At 41.1% G+C, this 23,900-nt stretch overlaps 1 protein-coding gene across 1 annotated transcript in view; it reads left to right on the forward strand.

Annotated features, from left to right (window-relative positions):
* Positions 1–244: 244 nt before the first annotated feature.
* The window catches only part of GYS2 (glycogen synthase 2), a 56,506-nt gene continuing 32,850 nt past the window's right edge, over positions 245–23,900 (forward strand). The window contains exons 1-7 of the mRNA XM_075602932.1: positions 245–642; positions 7,267–7,448; positions 9,385–9,576; positions 10,755–10,940; positions 16,113–16,257; positions 17,885–18,002; positions 21,127–21,247. Of these exons, the coding sequence (XP_075459047.1) occupies positions 522–642; positions 7,267–7,448; positions 9,385–9,576; positions 10,755–10,940; positions 16,113–16,257; positions 17,885–18,002; positions 21,127–21,247 (1,065 nt within the window). The 5' untranslated portion in view covers positions 245–521. The remainder of the gene's footprint in view (positions 643–7,266; positions 7,449–9,384; positions 9,577–10,754; positions 10,941–16,112; positions 16,258–17,884; positions 18,003–21,126; positions 21,248–23,900) is intronic.

The following is a 23,900-nucleotide window of genomic DNA, read 5'->3' on the forward strand; positions in this document are numbered from 1 at the left end:
ATTTTACAAATGGCACACGTAAGGAGGTAAAGAAACACAACATTCAATTCGTTCATATAAAATACCCATTCTTAAATACGATTATCCATTGAAAAAACACCAATTTGAATTTAGAAATGTTATCCAAAAAATGATTGACGAAAAAGCAAAGTATGACCGGGAGTGTCTCTGGCTAATCATTTGTGGTTCGTACATGTCAAAGGTTTCTGGAATTGGCATCTGTCCCACTTAGGACCTAACACACAAACCTGGTGGACAACCAACCTGTGATCCGCTTGCAGTTTGGAGCTGTCAACTAAGCAAGTCCATGTGGGATTTAGTTGCGTCTATTTAATTCTTCGTGTCAGGCAGCAAACCACTAAGCTCCAGATTATCTAGTAAAACTGAGTCTGTCCCTTTCTCATTTACCAACACGCTGCACGTACCTGAAGGGAAGAGGGCTAGAGCATTAGCCAAACCAGAGGGACGCTGTTCCATATAACATTGGAACTCTTGACTTAAGGGTTGCAATTTACAGCAAAATGCCTCTGAGTAGATCTCTCTCTGTGACATCTCTCAATGGGCTTCCTCAGTGGGAAGATGAAGACCTTCCAGTGGAGGACTTATTGCTCTTTGAGATAGCTTGGGAAGTGACAAATAAAGGTTTGTAAATGTACTTTTGACCTGTAATTTTTGACATAATATTGTGGAAGATACAGTATATACTGTTTTGTAAACTTTCTTGACCTCATCATTTATGGGATTTTTGCATCATTGTAACTTTTTGAGTAGCATTGCTGTATTAATGAAAATGCAAACCAAAGAAACCATTTATGAGCAGGGAATATGTAAATATATATTAATCATAAGATTATGCATTTTCAGTTAATATTATCCCCTGATTTGTGACGGGTTGCAATGGAACGACCTTGCTATGGTAAATGAAAGTCAAAAACCAATAATCACAGAAAGAGACGCAGGGATCAGTTGCCAGTGGTTAATGATTGACTTGATATATCTCTATTTACAGAAATGTAGAAGAAGAAAACAAGAATAGTAAACGCTGATTGTAATACTCAACAGTTTAAACAGAATGAAAAGTGCAAGGTGCATGAGAGGAGTTGGGGGACATGAGGCCTCCAGGAGCTCCAGTTTTGTGAAGCTTAGGTCCTACTGGCCCAGAACTAAGACAAACAATTTCTTCAAATGGACAGAGATACAAAGTAGAGCTCTACTCACAAGTTCATAATGAAATTCTCCTTTAATGTGACAGCCAAGAACAGGGGAAAAACAGCGTTTTAGGTCCCACATGGACCTTTCATCAGGTGATGATTTTTATGTATGGTGTAGCGTGGTGTGGAATGGTATGGCATGGTTTGGTATGGTATGGTGTGGTATGGCAGTTTTTGGCATGGTATGGTAGACACACAAGGGGTATTGGAGCTTTGATTTTTTGGATAGAAGATTCTTCAGAAAATAAAAATCATCACCTGATGAAAGGTCCACAGGGGACCTGAAACGTGTTCTTTCCACTGTTCTTGGCTGTCACATTAATGGAGAACATTATGAACTTGTGAGTACAGCTCTCGTTGTTACTCTATCTTTGAGGAGACCGGCACTTTGAAGAAATTCTTTGTCTGTGTTGTGTGTGCACAAGCAGGTTTCCCCGTACTTTGGAATTGTACCAGAACTAAGACACCCGCTGTGAGAGTGATGTCAAATTCCAATGCATAGTAAACGATGACACAGCATTACGTTTATTGAATAATATGCCCACATTACAATTCTAGGGTTTTATGCAGCATATTGTTCTTATGGGACAGCTAGATGGCAGCAAAACACTAGTTTACGAAGAGTTTTCCAAGGGAGAAAATGTATGTATGTCTATTTATATAATGTCATCCATGTACACAGCACTTCACAGCAGTAATGCACGTGACATAATAACGTAACACATAGTGGGAATAAGCGCTTCAGACATAAAAGTAACATTAGGGAAAAGGAGTCCCTGCCCCCAAGAGCTTACAATCTAAGATGTCCATGTAACAGCTGTGCTTTTCCATAACTACAGTACTTATCCCACTAGCCTACTCTCATCACTACAGCCGTGGCAATATCTTCCTTCTCCTGGTGAAAAAATCTTGGGGAAATAACTTGAAACAGCTGAAATTTGCTATTTTATTCATGAAAATGAATTTGTCCAAAAAAATATCAAATATTTTGATGGTTTTATCTTATATAATGATGTGTTAAAGTGGCAGTCCCCTCTCCCCTCCTCTCCCCCTTCTCCCCTTGCTCTTTTTTGTACCAGGACGGGGAGCAGGGGACCGCGGAGCGGAAACGCACTAATTTCTATGTTCATATTAATGACACATGCCGGTAAAAGTAGCGTGTGTACTTCCTGGTATTTAAATATACGGAGGAGGTGCCGCTTCCTATGGGCTGTGTATTGCGGGAGATTTAAACGGCTATTCTGTTTTCCCTTAAGGGGAACGCTCTATTTTTACCGTATCTCGGGAACGAGGGGGTCCCCAGGGCTGAAATGAATGTGTTTTGGATACTGGGACCTCGTTTCCCAACTTGGTTAGAAAAAGGGAAGGGGCAGGGGGAGAAACTGCCGCTTTATAACATATTACTCATACAAAGTAAAACTATCACAATCTTTGAGGTTTTTGTTCTGTAAAATGAATTGTATGAATGTTTATTTGGAACATGCACTCACCTGTTCTACAAGACGTAGTTGTCTTTTGGTGCCCGGTCCCGTACCCCCACCGTTCGGCACAGAAAAATCGACAAGGAGTGTGTTCGACCGGCACTCCAAAAAAGTAAAATCAACAAGTAAATTTATGCACAAGTGATTAATTTAATCCAGTAATAATAAAAAAACATCTTCAGAAAAAAAAAGATACTAAATTCCTACAGCAGATGGCATAGCTACGCTGGCATACCAGGGCCCCTGGCGTAAGCCTGAGGAAAGGGCCACGGACCCAGGTGTAAGCCTGAGGAAAGGGCCACGGACCCTGGTATGAGCCTGAGGAAAGGGCCACGGACCCTGGTGTAAGCCTGAGGAAAGGGCCACGGACCCTGGTGTAAGCCTGAGGAAAGGGCCATGGACCCTGGTGTAAGCCTGAGGAAAGGGCCACGGACCCAGGTGTGAGCCTGAGGAAAGGGCCACGGACCACTGGTGTGAGCCTGAGGAAAGGGCCACGGACTGCTGGTGTGAGCCTGAGGAAAGGGCCAGGGACCCTGGGGTAAGCCTGAGGAAAGGGCCACGGACCCTGGTGTGAGCCTGAGGAAAGGGCCACGGACCCTGGTGTAAGCCTGAGGAAAGGGCCAGGGCCGCTGGTGTAAGCCTGAGGAAAGGGCCAGGGCTGCTGGTGTAAGCCTGAGGAAAGGGCCACGGACCCAGGAATGCCACCGTAGCTATGCCATCTGCTGTAGGAGTTTAGTGTCTTTTTCCTGATGATACTGTTTTTGTATAATTGGATTTAGATTAATCACTTTTGCATAAATGTACTTGTTGATTTTACTTCTGTGAGTGCCGGTCCAACATACTTCATGTCAAGGTAGGAGAACATAGTTCAGTAATAGTGCTCTAAAAACCTTAGATGTTGGACATGTAATAATGCATTGGTTTCTTGATAGAAGAACGGTAATAGGCTGGGTTAAGGTGTATAAGTGAGTAAATAAGGTATATATGGGTGAGCGTATATGTCTATGACCTGAATAAAATGTCCTGGTGAGTGTGGGTAATGGAGATATATGAGCCCCACCCCCTCACTGCCAATGTGGACTGGGTCTGACAAACGACTGTTAACACCAATAAAAATACCTCAAAGTACCAATTTAAAGTACCAACTCACGTGACCATGCCCATAGCGCCTTCCAAGATGCGTGCTTCTGCAGGTTGAGTAAAGGTCAGGTAGCCACGAATGCAGGGATGCAGCGCACAGCAAAGGAACAGGATTCCACGGGACAGCAGCGGTATGGTAAAAAAAGTCCTTTATTATAACATCATGGTGCAGACAGGAATGGGTGCAGAAAAACCTCCGTCTCTTACGCGTTTCACGCCTATGTGGCGCTTCGTCAGAGAGTACAGGTAGGTGTGCCATATTCGCCCTCTTATAGTGATGCCAATTTGCTGAATTTGCAAACAGCCGTGATGATCGAAAACCGGAAGTGACGCGGCCGTCTCACTAACCGGAAGTGACGTTGCGCAATGCGCGAGTCAGTGTTGTTTACACTCTGTCTCGGTAGTGATGCATATGTGATCTCACCAATGGAGATAAGCAATGGGGAAACCATTTAACCAAGTTACCATGAAAGAAATAGCAAATTTCAGCGATTTCAAGTGTCCCTGGTAAACAAGATATCGGCGGGACCTGCTTTCCTCCTAATTATTAGTCTGATACCCTAACAATATACCAACACGAAGCCCCCAACTCAATATGCTGTGAGGCTGAAGATTTCAGTTCCGTTCATTTAAATGAAGCTGAGCTCTTCAGCAGCGCGGGGACGTTGTTTTCACAGCTCACAGAATAAAGGGCCTAATGGTTTTACGTACGGAGACAACACGTTCGCCTTGATGCATTGCGTTTCCTGCTTGCGGGTGCATCAAAAACAGCCTGTAACCAATGAATTTGAAACCTCTGTACTTTGTTACCCAGTGCTTTCACATGTTAATTATTGAGCTTCCAGCTTCTGTGTAATGGCTTTAGGGAAGTCAAAGTGGCATTAAATTATCGTTAAGACCAGGTCGTTTCAGCCATGTACTTTTAACCTCTTTTGACTAGTGCGTAATTTCAGTTAAGAAGGGTTTAAGTATGACGGCTTCACTTATAACGGATGTATGAAATTCTGTCTCCAGTCTTTTCTTTGCATCAGAAAAGTTGTCCAGTTCTGATCTGGCATAAACCTCCTTAGTAGGGACTTTTCATTGCTAACAATATACAAAATCTGATTAATACAGTAGGATCATTATAACATCCGCTAACTTGCCTTGACCTTGATACATGGATCTTATAGTTGTTACATTCATTTTTGGTGCTACAGATGTATCAAGCCTTACTGTCTCCAGAGCCTGAGATAGATACCGCGGTCCCACTGCTGGGGGTCCATGCTTCCAAATTTGATCCCCCGCAGTGGTTTGCCCTGGCGCAGAGAAGAGTAAGTGTTGCTATATCTGTACCTTTTTGGGGCATACTCAGTCTGCATTTAGCTCTGCTTGACTAAAGTACAGGCATACCCCGGTTTAAGGACACTCACTTTAAGTACACCCGCGAGTAAGGACATATCGCCCAATAGGCAAAAGGGAGCTCGCGCATGCGCCTGTCAGCACGTCCTGAACTGCAATACCGGCTCCCTACCTGTACCGAAGCTGTGCGCAAGCGGGGAGACTATAGAGCCTGTTACAAATGCATTATTTACATCAGTTATGCACGTATATGACGATTGCAATACAGTACATGCTTTGATAAATGAAAAAAGTTAGTGCTTCACTTTAAGTAAATTTTTGCTTTACATACATGCTCAGGACCCATTGCGTATGTTAATGCGGGGTATGCCTGTACCTACTTGGTGTACCGAAGATTGGGCAACGACAATGCCAGACATTCACATAATATTTGATGAATAGGTCTTGAAAATCTATGAAGAGCTCTCAAGTTGGTACAATACATAGTTACAGTTACATAGTAGACGAGGTTGAAAAAAGACATGCACCCATAAAGTTCAACCTATGCTAAAATTTAGGGAACAGATTCTTTATCCTATATCCGTACTTACAGTATAGTGATCCAGAGGAAGGCTAATACAAAACCCCAGTGAGATATCATCCAATGCTATCTCATAAAGGGGAAAAATAAATTCCTTCCTGACTCCAAGAATTGGCAATAAGATTACTCCCTGGATCAACATCCTTCCCAGGTTACTTATTTGGTACGGCAGGGCCCCAGTCATGCGGCGGGTTCCGTTCTAAGGACCTGCCGGAAAGCAGATCCGGCGATTTTCGTTATGTGCGCATGTGCAGACCGGCAATGCGCCGTTCTATGCATGCGCAACATCGGCAAAACCCTCCATTCTGCGCATGCGCGACCCCGGACCGGACCGTTCTGCGCATGCGCGGACTTGGCGGCCCCCTTCTCGGTACAGCCGTATCGACGAAAAGCGGAGCGCCAAAAAGCGGGGCCTTGCTGTATATCCCTGTATACCTTTCCTTTCTAACCTTTTTTTGAACAAATCTACTGCATCTGCCATCACAGTCTCCATGGGTAATGAATCCCACACTGTAACTGCCCTTACTGTAAAGAACCCTTTCCTTTGTTGCTGGTGAAATCTCCTTTCCTCCAACCTTAAGGGATGGCCCCGAGTCCTTTGTACTGCCCTTGGGATGAATAGTTCTTTTGAAAGCTCCTTGTACTGTCCCCAAATATATTTGTATATAGTTATCATATCCCCTCTTAGACGCCTCTTTTCTAATGTAAATAAATCTAATTTATCTAGCTTCTCTTCATAAATTAGATTGTTGTCCCCTTTATTAATTTGGTGGCTCTTCTCTGCCCTCTCTCTAGTTCCATAATGTCTTTTCTGAGGAGTTGTGCCCAAATATTACTCCATATTCAAGGTGTGGTCTCACCAATGCTTTATAAAGGGGCATCATTATGTTTACTTCCCTTCCATCCATTGCCCGTTTAATGCCAGATAAGATCTTATCTGCTTTTGCAGCTAAAATGTATCACAGCCTATAACGTATCTACAATTTCCCAGGACACGGGCACCTACTATTACTGAACACTACGGATTTAAGGTTGTACATTTGTACTAAGGATGGAGGGCTGCATGTGGAAAATGAGATAATGAGGTGAAGATAGTTGCAATGGTCGAGAGCAGTAGGCATGAAAATGAATCTTCTAAAGACTAGGTGGGAAAAGAGGGTGGGTAGGTGTTTGACAACTACTGTAGCCAGCACTGGCACATTTATTAAGTTGGTCTTAACAATAGCATCAATAGTTATAGTGAGCCATTAAAGTTATGGCCTGTATACATTTCTTTAATAATCCCTATGGATCAACAGCTGTGAAATTCCATGTCGAGAAGCCAATGAACACAAGCATCGTGTTGTAAAGGTTTTTTGAGTGCACCTGTCGTCCCTTTCCTTTTGTCACCTGTTGCTGTGCAGAAATGTTGCATTGTGTATGTGAAGATAATTATAAATAACTTTTTATCATTATATTTTGTGCAGAGCTCCAATTCTATGAATATATCACTTTTTTTTTGTTTTTGCTCCAGTTGGCGGCATTTACACCGTGCTCCAAACAAAGGCTAAAATTACAGCGGACGAGTGGGGAGAGAATTATTTCATGGTTGGTCCGTATTATGAACATAACGTTAAAACTCAGGTGGAATTCTTCGAGTCTCCCAATGCTGCCATTAGAAAATCCATAGATGTGATGCAAGCGCATGGGTGTCAGGTAAAGGAAATCTGATTTCTATGGTAACTAATCTGTTTTACAGGAGATTACACAACGTCTTAACACTTCTGAGTCTTTTTTTCTTTTCTTCAATGGGCACATTAAATCATAGCAGGAGATCAAGACCTTTTGCAAAAGGCTATAAAGCAAAATCAGCAAATCCTATTAAAGTCTTTGCTGAGATTTATCTACTTGTGCCCGTAATGGGATTACATGTCCCTTTTCTGCTAAAGAGGTCAGCATCACTTTTCTCTTTAGTGACTAATACACAATAAATAGCTTCGGGATGAGGCTGCAATTAATTTAAGGAGATATTTTAATGCTTGTATATGATGACACCGTTCAATAAATAATGTACATATTAATAGTATTTTGGTCTATAACGTTTGTGATTTACAAAAAATCTCTAGTCATTTAAACCAGAATGTACTAGTCATTTATATCAGCGTGCCCTATTACATTAAATCAGAATGTATTTTATTATCTCTGTGGTTTCATTTGACTTTTAATTCAGTTTTTTACATTGCCAAGGTTTAATATCGCTGGAGCCCTAGTCAAAAGATCAATTTCCTACTGCAGAAAAATCGCTCTCGTCTAAATGTAATGTTTGAGCCCAAATATAGTAAACATTTGTTTACGAAAAAGTAATTCCGTATCAATTTTTTTTTATCTGAACAACGACCAGTTCCTTTGACCTTTTCGGTGACACTGTGTCCTGCTTTGTGTAACACTTTTTGAATGTATCACCATTTTTATAACAAAAACAACTGAATCTTTGGGTGATATTCTAGTAACTGTGAGTTTGTCAAACTGTGCAGGGTTTTAAGTAATAATAATAGTGTGTTCTTGTATTAGTATTACGTAGCGCTTTACAGAGGCATTTTGCAGGCACAGGTCCCTGCCCCGTGGAGCTTACAATCTATGTTTTTGGTGCCTGAAGCACAGGGAGATAAAGTGACTTGCCCAAAGTCACAAGGAGCCGACACCAGGATTTGAACCAGGCTCCCCTGCTTCAACCTCTCAGTGCCAGTCAGTGTCTTTACTCACTGAGCCGCTCCTTCTCCCAGGTTCCCCTGCCTCACACTCAGTGCCAGTCAGTGTCTTTACTCACTGAGCCGCTCCTTCTCCCAAGCGGGACAGCCCTTTATAACTAGCCGAATTCTGTATCACCAATCACATTGTTTACATCGCGGCCATTAAAATTGACATTGTACGCGGTTAAACAGCCATTCAGCACGGATTATACTTTGTTTTGGTTTGAAGCAGAATTAAACATAACTTTCACTATTGGAAATAACATGATTAAAGCAAATATTTCTGAAAATTATTTCAGTTTTTTATTATATTTAGCGAAAAAAGGTTAAAAAAAAAGTTTCACAAAATAAAGTGCTTTATATTGTGAGATAACAAATATGCTCAAAAAATCTCAATCACATTGCGTTCTTAAATGTGTAAAAAAAAAATCAACATGACAAACAAAGTGAAACAGGTCATTAAAGTAATTAGTTATTTGCACCCCATGGTCCCAAAATACAACATTACATTTTAATAAACAAGAAAGGTGTTTCCTTCACCAATAACATGAAATAACTTGTTTAACAGAATGGAATAGCGAGACTTTTTATCTCCCGTATGAACAGCGTCTGCAAATGGTTCATGGTGTACAAAGCTTCTTCATAGATGATTTGCAAACTGCAATATATATTTACTGTATACACATGTACGCTTCATAGTTTTACAAATTAATATTGCTCAATATATGTTTTAATAACATTCTTAGCTATAGAAATATGAAAGAATCCTAAAACTGGCATTATTATCCAAAGAGAGACCGTTCCCAATGTTGTTGCTAATCCATGTCCATTCATAATGTGTGATGCAGTCTATCGGAAAAGCACACCTGCCTGTTTTCACATCCTGTTTTATATATGCCCAGGTGTATTTTGGTAGATGGCTAATAGAAGGTAGCCCCTATGTAGTGCTATTCGACATCGGTTCTGCCGCCTGGAATCTGGACAAATGGAGAGGAGAATTCTGGGAGGCGTGCAATATCGGGATTCCATTCAACGACCGAGAAGCTAATGACGCTCTCATATTCGGGTCACTGACTGCATGGTTCCTAAAAGAGGTACATTGTGTTCATATGGATTTTACAGGCAACTTCAAAAGGAGGAGCGGGGTATTTGGTCATGTTGCTATTGGACAATGCAAATACAACACAAATGACACATATTAGTGTAAACGTATCATTGTTCTTTTTATGACATATTCACTAACAAGACTATACATGTTTTCTTAATAAAAAAGTAGTAATTATACTTTTGCATCATAACAAGTTTAATGATCATTTATGCTCACGGCAGTAAGTTACAATACAACTGAGCCTGGTGTCTGTTTCTTAAAATACATTATTTTCATTATATCTTCTATAACCGTGCTGAACAGTGATGTAATTAGAAAGCTGAAGTGGTGAGTGTAATGCATGGCAGCTTACTGTGGATCAGGGAGCCAGGTTGATTAGCAAACCTTTTTTATCTTAGATAATATTAGGTAATGTGACACCACTTACTGTAAATAATACACACATTTGTATCACTATATTTTATCAAAACTTCTTATGCCGTCTATAGTAATTATACCACTATTTTTTGTGTGGAGCACGCCAGACAACTTTGACTACTTCTATTTTGATAGGTTTGGGGGTAAAGTGCAGTGTAACCTCCTTGTCTCCTAATATCTTTTGCTGCCTAATTATTAAATCTGAAGCAGGGATATCCTGAAAACCTGACCTGTTGATGGCCCTTGAGGACTGGAGTAGCCCGCCCCTGAACTATGGGGACTATTTACTAAACTCTCCCGGCTCCAAAACGGACGCCGAACCCAAGCAGATGTCAGGACCGTGTTTATGAAAGAAAATAAATACTAGTGACACTGGAAGTTTTCCTTTTGATAAATATGGTGTAATTATATTCAACTTGTTTTGACAGTTTTACAGTCAGAAACTTTCGTAAATAGTTTTTTGAGACACCAGAAATAATCAGATTGATCAACAGTGACCATACTTAAAATGAGATATATAATAATTGTAGATCAATGCATTTCCTAACAGGAAACCTCTGGGAAAAATCAAACCGTGAAGAAAAAAGTGAAGAATACAATATGTAAATGTATGCAATGTATTTGACCTGAAATATACAGCAGACCCTTTATGAGGCATGTTAATGCATTATGAATACAATATATTGCATTGTACCGGAAGCGTGTGTCTGTACGTATTATGTAACTATGTTTCTCTGACTGTTTTAGCTGGCAGACCAGTTCCAGGACACACCCAATATCATTGCGCATTTCCATGAATGGCAGTCAGGAGCTGGGCTAATTCTCTCCAGATATCGGAAACTTCCTGTGGCTACAATATTCACCACACACGCCACTTTGCTCGGGAGGTACCTCTGTGCGGCCAATGTCGATTTCTACAACAAGCTGGACCAGGTACAGAGCCCTCGATAACTCTTATTATTATTTACTATCATATACTGCCAAGAACTTTCAGACAGATATGTAATGCAAAGCATTGTGGGAAGCGACTTTGGAAGCTCTAGCTTTAATTGATAGCAATAGCACCCATACTAAGGTGCAGTTTGGGGCCGTACTTAGGGCGCAGACCCCACACGGGTGCAGGTACCTACTAATCCATCATTACATATTTATTGGGACACCCTCACGAGCCCACCATGCATGGCATTATTAAATAAATCGGCACCAATATCCGACAACTGTACCCCATCAAACCTAAAAAAATGGCTTGTCACTGAATGGAAGACAGGTGAATCAGACCTCTCTCCCTGGGTACTGTCCTAGGGGTATAAAACACAGCAGGTGCTAGGAGGCGTATCATTAGAACACAGAGTTGACCCAAGTGGCGTCAAAAGATTCCCCACATGATTCACTCAATGTTAGGATCATTTATTTCAGACAACAGTGGCCCGTCAGATAATTTTTCTGTTGTTCAGTCTAGTGACCACTAGGGATCAGAATATTAGAACAAAAAATAATAAACATTTTATTACATGTTCACATGTAAATAATCACAAAGAAAGATTACAAATATATCTTAAAAATTCCCCATAGTGGAGTGGGAAGTAGAGGGTTAATCTTATTTTAGGTACACCTACATTATGTATAATGAACTCAGAAAAACCTCTACACTGACAGCCAATGTATATCTCCAAACACTTCTGCACATACATATAGTCACTGCAGATATAAAGTGTCAGACTGTGTATCTATGGTGCTCCTCTATAATGGCCATGAGCTGCAGCATAAAAGGATGTATACCTGACCAGATATAATAGGTATAACACTGTGTTACAAGTTATATAAACCTGAGGTCAGGCACATGAATGTATCACTGCATAACAGGATTTGGGTAATTGCCCAGTAAAGGGTACTTATTCCTTAGGCTTTAATTTCCTATGGTATGAATCATAGAGTGTTGATTTTGTCCCATTTGTGATTACATACATTGATCTATATAGCAGAAAGACATCAGATTTAATGACTCAATGTATAAGTAGGTGTCATAATACATATACTGTATGCAGTGAATAGCAAAAGTAGAAAGGCACACAGGTGTCTCATAGGGAATATCTCCAGATATAGGATCACCATTATTTTTGTGATTTTGCTTAGGGCTCAAGCCAGCTGTATTACAAAATGAAATACAATAATAATGAGATTTCCAGGGAAGAAGTACAAATACTGTAGAATACTACATGAGACAAGATTAATTGGGAAAGACAGTAAAACTATACTTTGTGAGCAAACACAGCAGAGTTTTTGCATAGTTTTTGAGGTTGTTTAAGGCATACATTGGGCAGCTTATATACAACGCATTGTTTTACAAATTCACCAAAAGAGTACTCTTCACATCTGAAAGGAAGCAACACTGAGACATGCCCTTTGTAGATTGCCTGCCTTTAAAGGTTAAACATTGGATAGTACAGCACAACAACTAACTTGTTGGGTCCATATTAGGCAAATCACTTGTTTGACCTTAGTAGCCTAATAGACAGCAGCTAGAATAGTCTCCTGAGGGCTGCATATCTTCTACATCACTCAATGAGTGTAAATCAGACCACGTGCTTCTTCTGCGACCTTTGGGCTTGGATGACCTTTCAGAAGCCAAAGAAGACCTCATTAGGACAGCTGATCTCCTTGTAAAAGTTAACATTTGTCAGAAAATGCTTCAACACAGAAAATATCCACAAAACATTGGAACAGCGTCCTGCCATCATTTATTGTATTACTACCCTTTAAATGTCAAGTTTCCCTGCTAGTGGGAGGCGTGCAAACTCATCCAGTCAGCTTGTATTGGTCATCAAGGTGCGTAGGAAGTTCAGCGTACACTGTGACATAAAGCAGAGGGGAATGTAATTGTGTTTGCATTTCAGAACAAAATATGTTTGTGCCCAGACACCCATAGCCATTATTAAACATTTTTGAAACATATGTTCCTTGTTGTTATCAAAGATACATATCATATTAATTCATACAACAGCAAAAAAATAATTCTTTAATTTAAAGCACACCGCTTGCTGGTCTTTTACAGTGATTTGGTGCCTCTTTTTCGCACGTTTTCCAGTTTTCCAGTTTTATAACGTTTTTATGGAGCTGTGCTGTCAAAACTGTATTCAAGGCATGGTCTTACAAAGAATTTAAACTGTGGCAAAATGATGCTGTCTTCCCTTCCATCCATACCCCGTTTTATGCATGATAATATCCTATTAGCCTCTGCAGCTACTGCCTGATATTGAGCACTATTGCTAAGCCTTCTGTCTACAAACTCTCCTAAATCCTTCTTCAGCACGAAATTACCTAATTTTAACCAAGTTAGTTTGTATGTAGCATGATTATTCTTGCTTCCCAAATCCATAAGGAACATTTATCTGCATTTCTATTGTTAACCTATTCATATGTCAAAGAATACGATTACTTTTGACCTTAAAACGGTTTAATGGAGGAAGAGAGAGTATTGCAACATGGGCAGAGAAGATTAGATATGGGGACATTTTTCACAAAAATGTGTAGTCGCTGGTTAAAGTGAAATGCAAAAAAAAATAAAAAAAAGAATAACTTTGAATCAGTGTTTCTTTTATTATTTGGATACTCAAAAATGTGAAAATCAGCAAAGGTTTGCAAACTCGCAAAAAGAACTGCCACATATTGTCAAAAGTTCGCAAACTTGCACACACAAAAAATTACACCCTATTCGTGATTTTGTAACTTTTTTTTCCCGAAATTAGAAAAACAAAATCTCTAGGGAGACCAGATGTTGATACTTTTAGGACTGAAGGTTTAGCGCAGCTTGATCCCATATACATACATAAAAGGTTCTCTTTACTGGTCTCCCTGCTGCAAAACTGTGTGTGGGGGGGGGGGGGGGGACCAGTGCATTAAACAGCACAGTATCTACTGTATGAAAGAAAAGCAAATAAATCCCACAATGAAACTGGAGTTTTTTCTGAAAAAAGCTGGTGCCATTTTTTTTTGCTGGTCTTGCAGTCAGTAAGTAGACTCTAATACAGGGGCGGCCAACTCCACTCCTCAAAGGTCATCAGCAGGTCAGGTTTTCAGGATATCCTTGCTTCAGCACAGTTGGTGCAGTCTTCCACCAGTGCTGAAGCAGAGCTATCCCTAATATTGTACCTGGCCTGTTGGTGTCCCTTGAAGACTGGCGTTGGCCACCCCTGTTCTAGTAAATAGTCCCCAAAGTCTTTAGCCTCATAATGGTATTTAAATGATGTATATTGCATCCTAACCAAATAAGAAAATACTGCATTTGTTTGCTAGGCATGTGACACTGAAAAGTCACCTTTTTTAGGTCTCTGATACAACTCCCTCAATGCTGCTCAATCCCCTATATTTTAAGTTCCAAGACTATTCACGGGACCTTTATCTTGAATGTGACTGGCGGGTAATATCTTCAGAACGGAAGTAAAATTGCTATTATTAGCACTAATAATATAATATAGCATATTATACTGTAGCATTATATTTTTCAGGGGTAGTTTCTCTTTATCTATCGGTTAGATTTATTGTGCAAATGTACTATTTATGTATTTATCTGGATAGGTTTTGTTGATCCTTTAAAGATTGTGATAACGGTGGACTGTTTTATAATAAAGGTTCATATGCTAAGAAAAGGCTAAAAGTACATATAATACATATTGCAAACTCCCAAGTTAGGTTCAACAAGAACAATAGGAACGGGATCATTTTAACATTAGACATATTTTCTCTAGCATTTTATTTTATAAACAAGCGTGGTAGGAAATAGAAAGGTTCAAATGAGGTGTTTTTCTATGGCTGCTCTGTCATGATTAAGAAACGATAAGACCCAGAGTACTATTTGCGGTCAGAAAACGTTCTCTTAGCAAAGCAAATAACAGGCTCAAAGGTCCTCATCCCTGGCTGGGACACAATGGGAATGTAATCGAATAATTTGTAACTATTTTACTAGAATATCATACATAAAGTGTTATGGCACCTGATTTTATATATATATATATATATATATATATATATATATATATATATATATATAAAAATACTCGATACCGTTCTGTATATATATATATATATATATAGTTATACGTTACCGTTCCAAGGATAGGTAAACAAGAGACAGCACTCAATGTTGAAAATCAAAGTGAGTTAGTGAAAGCAAAAATACATCCAGAAACCCAACGTTTCGGTCCTACAGAATGGGACCTTCCTCAGGGGTATCCCCCTGAGGAAGGTCCCATTCTGTAGGACCGAAACGTTGGGTTTCTGGATGTATTTTTGCTTTCACTAACTCACTTTGATTTTCAACATTGAGTGCTGTCTCTTGTTTACCTATCCTTGGAACGGTAACGTATAACTACATTCTCTATATGGGACGTGCACCTGTGGCTTACCAGCACCTATTGGAGTGCCAACTGCCTTATCTGACTATATATATATATATATATATATATATATATAGCAACTGTAAATATTACTGTATGTTCATTTGCATGTCTTATATATATATATATATATAATAAAAAAATAAATAGATGATACCGTTCTGTGGCTAACGAAATGCTTTTATTTGTGCGAGCTTTCGAGATACACTGATCTCTTCTTCCGGCGATGAGATCAGTGTATCTCGAAAGCTCGCACAAATAAAAGCATTTCGTTAGCCACAGAACGGTATCATCTATTTATTTTTTGATTATTGAAGTTCGGCTAACACGGTACTGATACCTCTACATGGATATATATATATGTGTGTATATATATATGTATATATATAAATAATGATATGGGACCCAGGACATACTTGAAAACGAGAGGTAACTCTCAATGTATTACTTCCTGGTAAAACATCGTATAAATAAATAAATAGAGCTTTCAATACTTTTATTATCCATTGGACATTTTAAACAGATTCTAAATCCTTGTTTTATTACAAGGGGAATATAAAACGAATACAATAAGTCAATTTCAATTTTTTACGCTTTGATGGTATTGAATGAATATATTGACTTTTGATAGAAACATGTTCACAGCTACGTTTGAGTTGAATATTTTTGCCCACACACTGCACATACAACCTGTTGTTTTTCTATTTCCCAGTTTGAGATAGACAGAGAAGCCGGAGAGAGGCAAATTTACCATCGCTATTGCATGGAGCGCGCGTCTGTGCACTGCGCGCATGTGTTCACCACCGTGTCCCAGATCACTGGCATTGAAGCAGAGCATATGCTCAAGAGAAAAGCAGGTGAGGCCGTTTCATGTAGAAGAAACTAAACCAAATGATTTATTTTTCAAAAGTGTATTGATATGCAGCTTGTTGTTTATGTAACATGTTGTCTGTAGGACGCACACAGACAAACATTTAACTGTAACTAAGCCCATTTTTCAAAAATGACATAAAAACAAGATTTTTATGTCAAACTTGAACCATGTTCAGTCTAGCACAATGATATCATTTGTTTGATGGGAAACAAAGAGAGGTGGAGGGCAGGGCACACGGATTTGAAAATAGAAAATATTTATTTAAGCTAACACAACGTTTCGACCACAATGGTCTTTATCAAGTGCAAAAAAATGAAGCCATTGTTTTGCAAATGAGAATGATCATTGTGGTCGAAACGTCGTGTTAGCTTAAATAAATATTTTCTATTTTCAAATCCGTGTGCCCTGTCCTCCACCTCTCTTTGTATGCCGTGGATTGGATGCAGCCTTTCGTTCATGGACGGAGCTCCGGTAACGGTGTCATCTTATTACTTTATTTGGTGCGCAGCGCTTATCCCCTTTCCCATTTGTTTGATGGGAACATAGTTGTCCACTAACAGCAGTATAGCAGGGCGATAACGCTGCGGGGCGATAACGCTGCGGGGCGATGACGCTGCGGGCGATGACGATGCGGGGCGATGACGATGCGGGGCGATAACGCTGCGGGGCGATAACGCTGCGGGGCGATAACAATGTGGGGCGATAACGATGCGGGGCGATAACGATGCGGGGCGATAACGCTGCGGGGTGATAACGCTGCGGGGCGATGACGCTGCGGGGCGATGACGATGCGGGGCGATAACGATGCGGGGTGATAACGATGCGGGGCGATAACGCTGCGGGGCGATAACGCTGCGGGGCATTCTTGAGATCTTTTTTTATTATAACAAAGTTGCTAACAGACCAGCAAATAAATATAACTTGCGAGCACATTCACACGTCTCAGACAGGTCTGCAGCCCTGCCGATCCCCATTATGTTCTGGTATACAATGCTTCCACTGCAGCTAGGGATTCTGGGTAGTGACATGCAAATGAGCACACTGTCACCTTTTACTTCATGTACTTTTTAACATGGGACCCCTGTAAGCTCATACCTGCCCTATTACACAGTTTATCAGCATCGCCTGGAGATGAGCAGAGCCAGTAACCCTGCTCACAGACGCTGTTTTGATCTTTTGGGTATCAGTAATACTGACTTTGCAGCAAACTCAAATACAAAACCAGGGCTGGATCATTACCATACTGTGGGCCAGAACTGTTAGTTGAAAGGTACAGTGCATGGAAGTTAAACCTCTGTCACAAACATTGCATGATACATACTGTACAAGTAACAGTAAAATGGCACATACTGGAAGGTTTTTGTATGTTTACTTATATAATCCTATACATCCTTAGAAGTGCGTATAAACCATCATCAATCAACAATGTCATTCTAATCCATAAGACTACCGTGCTGATTGCGGATGATAATGGTTAATGACGATTGTTGAAAAATGTTTACAAAAAATGTACCTGTAATTCTAAATATTTTAGATTTTTATAGATAAAGAGATAATTTCTGTTTGCTTTAAGAACTTTATTTACATCCTTTTTCTTTTCTTTTTTTTAGATGTAATTACTCCAAATGGCTTAAATATTAAGAAATTCTCAGCTATGCACGAGTTCCAGAATTTGCATGTCATGTATAAATCTAGAATCCAGGAATTTATCCGAGGCCATTTCTATGGGTATTTCTTTCTTTATTGTTCAATACTGATGTTGTTAATTTTGTTTTGGGGTTTTTACAATAGTGGGTACACAAATCAAATCAAATAAGCATGACGAAAGAACATTTCAGTATTACCAAAGCGTGAATAATAGGGGGTGGGGTACAATAATTACACAGTACATGAATAACAGGGTGTAGGGTATAATGGTTACACGGTACATGAATAACAGGGGGTAGGGTATAATGGCTACACAGTACATGAATAACAGGGGGTAGGGTATAATGGTTACACAGTACATGAATAACAGGGATAGGGTATAATGGTTACACAGTACATGAATAACGGGGTAGGGTATAATGGTTACACAGTACATGAATAATAGGGGGTAGGGTATAATGGTTACACAGTACATGAATAACAGGCGGTACGGTATAATGGTTACACAGTACATGAATAACAGGGTGAAGGATATAATGGTTACACAGTACATGAATTATAGGGGGTAGGGTATAATGATTACACGGTACATGAATAACAGGGGGTAGGGTATAATGGTTACACAGTACATGAATAATGGGGTAGGGTATAATGGTTACACGGTACATGAATAACAGGGTGACGGGTATAATGGTTACACAGTGCATGAATTATAGGGGGTAGGGTATAATGATTACACAGTACATGAATAACAGGGGGTAGGCTATAATAATTACACAGTACATGAATAACAGGGGGTAGGGTATAATGGTTACACAGTACATGAATAACAGGGGTAGGGTATAATGGTTACACAGTACATGAATAACAGTGGGTAGGGTATAATGGTTACACAGTACATGAATAACAGTGGGTACGGTATAATGGTTACACAGTACATGAATTATAGGGGGTAGGGTATAATGGTTACACAGTACATGAATAACAGGGGGTAGGTATAATGATTACACAGTACATGAATAACAGGGGGTAGGTATAATGGTTACACAGTACATGAATAACAGGGGTAGGGTATAATGGTTACACAGTACATGAATAACAGTGGGTAGGGTATAATGGTTACACAGTACATGAATAACAGTGGGTAGGGTATAATGGTTACACAGTACATGAATAACAGGGGGTAGGGTATAATGGTTACACAGTACATGAATAACAGGGGTAGGGTATAATGGTTACACAGTACATGAATAACAGTGGGTAGGGTATAATGGTTACACAGTACATGAATAACAGGGGGTAGGGTATAATGATTACACAGTACATGAATAACAGTGGGTACGGTATAATGGTTACACAGTACATGAATTATAGGGGGTAGGGTATAATGGTTACACAGTACATGAATAACAGTGGGTAGGGTATAATGGTTACACAGTACATGAATAACAGTGGGTAGGGTATAATGATTACACGGTACATGAATAACAGGGGGTAGGGTTTAATGATTACACATTACATGTATAACAGGGGGTAGGGTATAATGATTACACAGTACATGAATAACAGGGGGTAGGGTATAATGGTTACACAGTACATGCATAACAGGGGGTAGGGTATAATGATTACACAGTACATATATAACAGGGGGTAGGTATAATGATTACACGGTACATGAATAACAGGGGTAGGGTATAATGATTACACAGTACATGAATAACGGGGGTAGGGTATAATGATTACACAGTACATGAATAACAGGGGGTAGGGTATAATGATTACACAGTACAGTACATGAATAACAGGGGGTAGGGTATAATGATTACACAGTACATGAATAACAGGGGGTAGGGTATAATGATTACACAGTACATGAATAACAGGGTGAAGGGTATAATGGTTACACAGTACATGAATAACAGGGGGTAGGGTATAATGGTTACACAGTACATGAATAACAGGGGGTAGGGTATAATGGTTACACAGTACATGAATAACAGGGGGTAGGGTATAATGGTTACACAGTACATGAATAACAGTGGGTAGGGTATAATGATTACACGGTACATGAATAACAGGGGGTAGGGTATAATGATTACACAGTACAGTACATGTATAACAGGGGGTAGGGTATAATGATTACACAGTACATGAATAACAGGGGGTAGGGTATAATGGTTACACAGTACATGTATAACAGGGGATAGGGTATAATGATTACACAGTACATGTATAACAGGGGGTAGGTATAATGATTACACGGTACATGAATAACAGGGGTAGGGTATAATGATTACACAGTACATGAATAACAGGGGGTAGGGTATAATGATTACATAGTACATGAATAACAGGGGGTAGGGTATAATGATTACACAGTACATGAATAACAGGGTGAAGGGTATAATGGTTACACAGTACATGAATAACAGGGGGTAGGGTATAATGGTTACACAGTACATGAATAACAGGGGGTAGGGTATTATGGTTACACAGTACATGAATAACAGGGGGTAGGGTATTATGGTTACACAGTACATGAATAACAGGGGGTAGGTATAATGATTACACAGTACATGAATAACAGGGGGTAGGGTATAATGATTACACAGTACATGAATAACAGGGTGAAGGGTATAATGGTTACACAGTACATGAATAACAGGGGGTAGGGTATAATGGTTACACAGTACATGAATAACAGGGGGTAGGGTATAATGGTTACACAGTACACGAATAACAGGGGGTAGGGTATAATGGTTACACAGTACATGAATTATATGGGGTAGGGTATAATGGTTACACAGTACATGGGTAACAGTTTCACACAGGGGTGTGGGGGTTAGTGGGCGTCTCTCAGCCTGTGGCAGGGGCTGATATAGTGTGCAGCCAGTTCTGTTGGGGTTTCATCTTCTCCCAGGAGGATCGCTGTTTCTTGGGGGTTTTTTTTACACACTAAGTAAATATTTCTTACTGTAAGAATAACAATTTCTGGCTTTATTGGCCAGTGGTCATTCTGGGACGGGTGACCACACTTGTCCGTCATCCATCCGTTCTCTCAATATCTCTACTAGATTTCTGTGCTGAAGCAGCATTTTATTTTACGTGTGCAATGTTAGAGCATAATTTTAAAAACTCCTTACCAATATTTAAGCATGTAATATTATAATGTTGGGGTTTTATTATGCTCTAATTCCCCATTCAGCCACCTCGACTTCAGTCTGGAAAAGACGTTGTTTTTTTTCATCGCTGGAAGATATGAATACTCCAACAAAGGAGCAGATATATTCTTAGAGGCCTTATCCAGATTAAACTTCTTGCTCAGGGTAAGAAAATATTCCTCAATGCGCCTTTTACAAAATCGTTTGATATCCCAATGATGAAAATAAGAGTAGTGTTAATACAGGGCTCATAACGTCCGATATCTGAGAAATATACTCATTTGAATATGAAATGTATATTAAAATGTGGATGTTTTCCAGGTATGGACAGGATAGGGTGTGGACAGGAGTAACGCCACTTTTAGATATGACATGCGAATATAGCCAGCTTTACCTTACTTTCTTATAATGCAGAATATCAGTTATTGTCCCTCCCTTCTCCCTCTCACTCCGTCCCTCCCTTCTGTCTCTCACTGCCCCCACCTCACTGACCACACATACGCACACACGCGCACACACACACACACAGTTCCATGACCCACACACAATTATACTCTACACACAATACTAACACAATACCCCCAACACCACAATACCAACACGATACCCTCCCACACAATCCCCACAACACCACAATACTCACCACCAACACCACAATACTCACACAACATACATATTCACACAAACACTTACCTTGCGACTACTGGTCCTTTGCGCTTATGTGGAATTTGAGCCCGACTTCTGGCCCAATTTCTATTACAGCCTGGCGCGGGGGAGGACGGGGGTGGCCCACCTCAGCAGGAGCTGGGGTCATCTTGGTCCAAACTTCCAGCACTGGCTATGCCCCCTACATCCGCCAGGCCCGGGACAATTGTCCGGGCACTTCCCCCCTGGTGGTGAAGCTTAACATGACATTAACTGAGGTTAACATCACATTAAGTCCCTTAATGGACCTGGCTCTGCATTAAACATTAAGCTAATTGGCATGGGAGGGCCGGCCTAAGGCTGCGGTCAGGCAGGGAGCGCCCGCTCAGCGTCACCTTGGACGGCGGCTGCCTTGGGCCCCGCACTTCCTGCTCTCCCTCCTGTCTGTGTGCGGGTCCCGTCCCCTCCCCCTCTCTCCGGTTAGGAAGTTGGATCCCAGTGCCAACATGAGGGAGAGGAAGAAGCACGGGGGGTCAGGGGGCAGACAGGTGGCGGTGTGGGGTGGTTTTGTGTGTGTGTTCCCTCTTGCCTTCTCCGCAGCACGCCACGTCCTGCAGCGTCGTGTTGCAGTCACATGATGCTGCGACGCTGCCAGATGAGGGCTGCTGTCTAGTTAAGGCCTCGTTCTGGGTGCCAGAGGCAGGAGTTGGAGGGAGCGCGTTCGGGAGGGCGGGCGGCAGTCTGCTGGGCGATGTGTGTTCATCCCCAGCAGACGTTTTCAGGAGTTGAGGAGGCGGGGCTACAGACCTGAGGTTAGGGATCGAGGCTGCAGTCTTGAAATCATTCTCAAGAATGATTCCATTGGCTGCCGAGGTCCCAGTGACGCTGCTGCAGCTTCAAAAAAACGAATTTTTTGTTTAGTGAAACTGTAGCCAGCGTCAACTCCGGGCTTCGGAGACAGGGCAGCTGCTACCCTGACAACCAGTATTCAATGTGAATACTTTGTGTCCCACGGCAGCTCGCACGGCAGCACGCCCTCCCTCCGAAGCCTGCACCCTGAATGAGGCCTAAGTCCTCCCCCCTTTTTTTTTTACAAGAGGGCCCCCGCTGCTAGCGTGCTGACTTGGGCCCCCGCAAAGCCTATGGCCGGCCCTAAATTGCTTATCGTACTGCACTGTCAGAGCAAACCTCATATATACTGTGGGTGCATCAATGCCCAACTTTGTATTGAAAGATTAATCAAGATAAAACATTGTCTTACGAGCAACAATAATGTAGTTTGCACAGCAGCCGGACATACTGTATAAAAGGAGAAAGAGAGAAGAATAACCGTTACAGGACTATACATCTGCTAAGCACGAATGTAACATGCTTCCTAGCTATATATTTAATATTATATATGGTTACTCTAAAAATTCTACATAAACCAATAAACAACCATTTACTATTATAATACTGTAACTATGTTAGACTTCGGAAACAATGACATATATATTTCCCTCTGTGCACATTATTCTTCATTTAAAGTCGTGTTAGAACAGGGGAGCGCAAACTTTTTAAGCTGCGCCCCCCCCCCCCTCCCCCCCTGCCAGGCCACCCCCGGTCTTGTGCCCCCTCTCCCACCTTCTAGATGCGTCAAATGACGCGCCGGGGTCGCATGACTTCACGTGACCCGCGGCGTCATTTGACATCGGTGACGTCACATGACGCCGCTGCATCATTTGATGCCGCGTTGCCATGGAGACGCGTCTGATTCCAGGTAAGTTTCCTGTTGCAGGGGCCTCGGGCGATCCCCTGGCATTGATTTAAATGCCTGGGGGAAGAGCGCGGGGCCTCTGCAATGGCCCGCGCCCCCCCCCAGACAAATCTCCCACCCCCCCTGGGGAGCATGCTCCCCAGTTTTGAGCACTGCTGTGTTAGAATATTAGGGTACCAAAGCTAGGGTAACACGTTACCCCCACTCACTGCTGTGTGCAATGAGCGGCCCAACACCAAGACCGAAGAGGCTAAAATAAGAGATGTGCTTTGCAAGCAAGTTCAGATCAGACTTCGTGGGCACATCAGCTGGAGCAGGGGCGGCCAACTCCAGTCCTCAAGGGCCACCAACAGGTCCAGTTTCTAGGATATCCCTGCTTCAGCACAGATGGTGCAGTCGAAGTCTGAGCCACTGATT

Source organism: Ascaphus truei, chromosome 5 (genome assembly GCF_040206685.1).
Source record: "Ascaphus truei isolate aAscTru1 chromosome 5, aAscTru1.hap1, whole genome shotgun sequence".
Classification (NCBI taxonomy): Eukaryota; Metazoa; Chordata; class Amphibia; order Anura; family Ascaphidae; genus Ascaphus; species Ascaphus truei.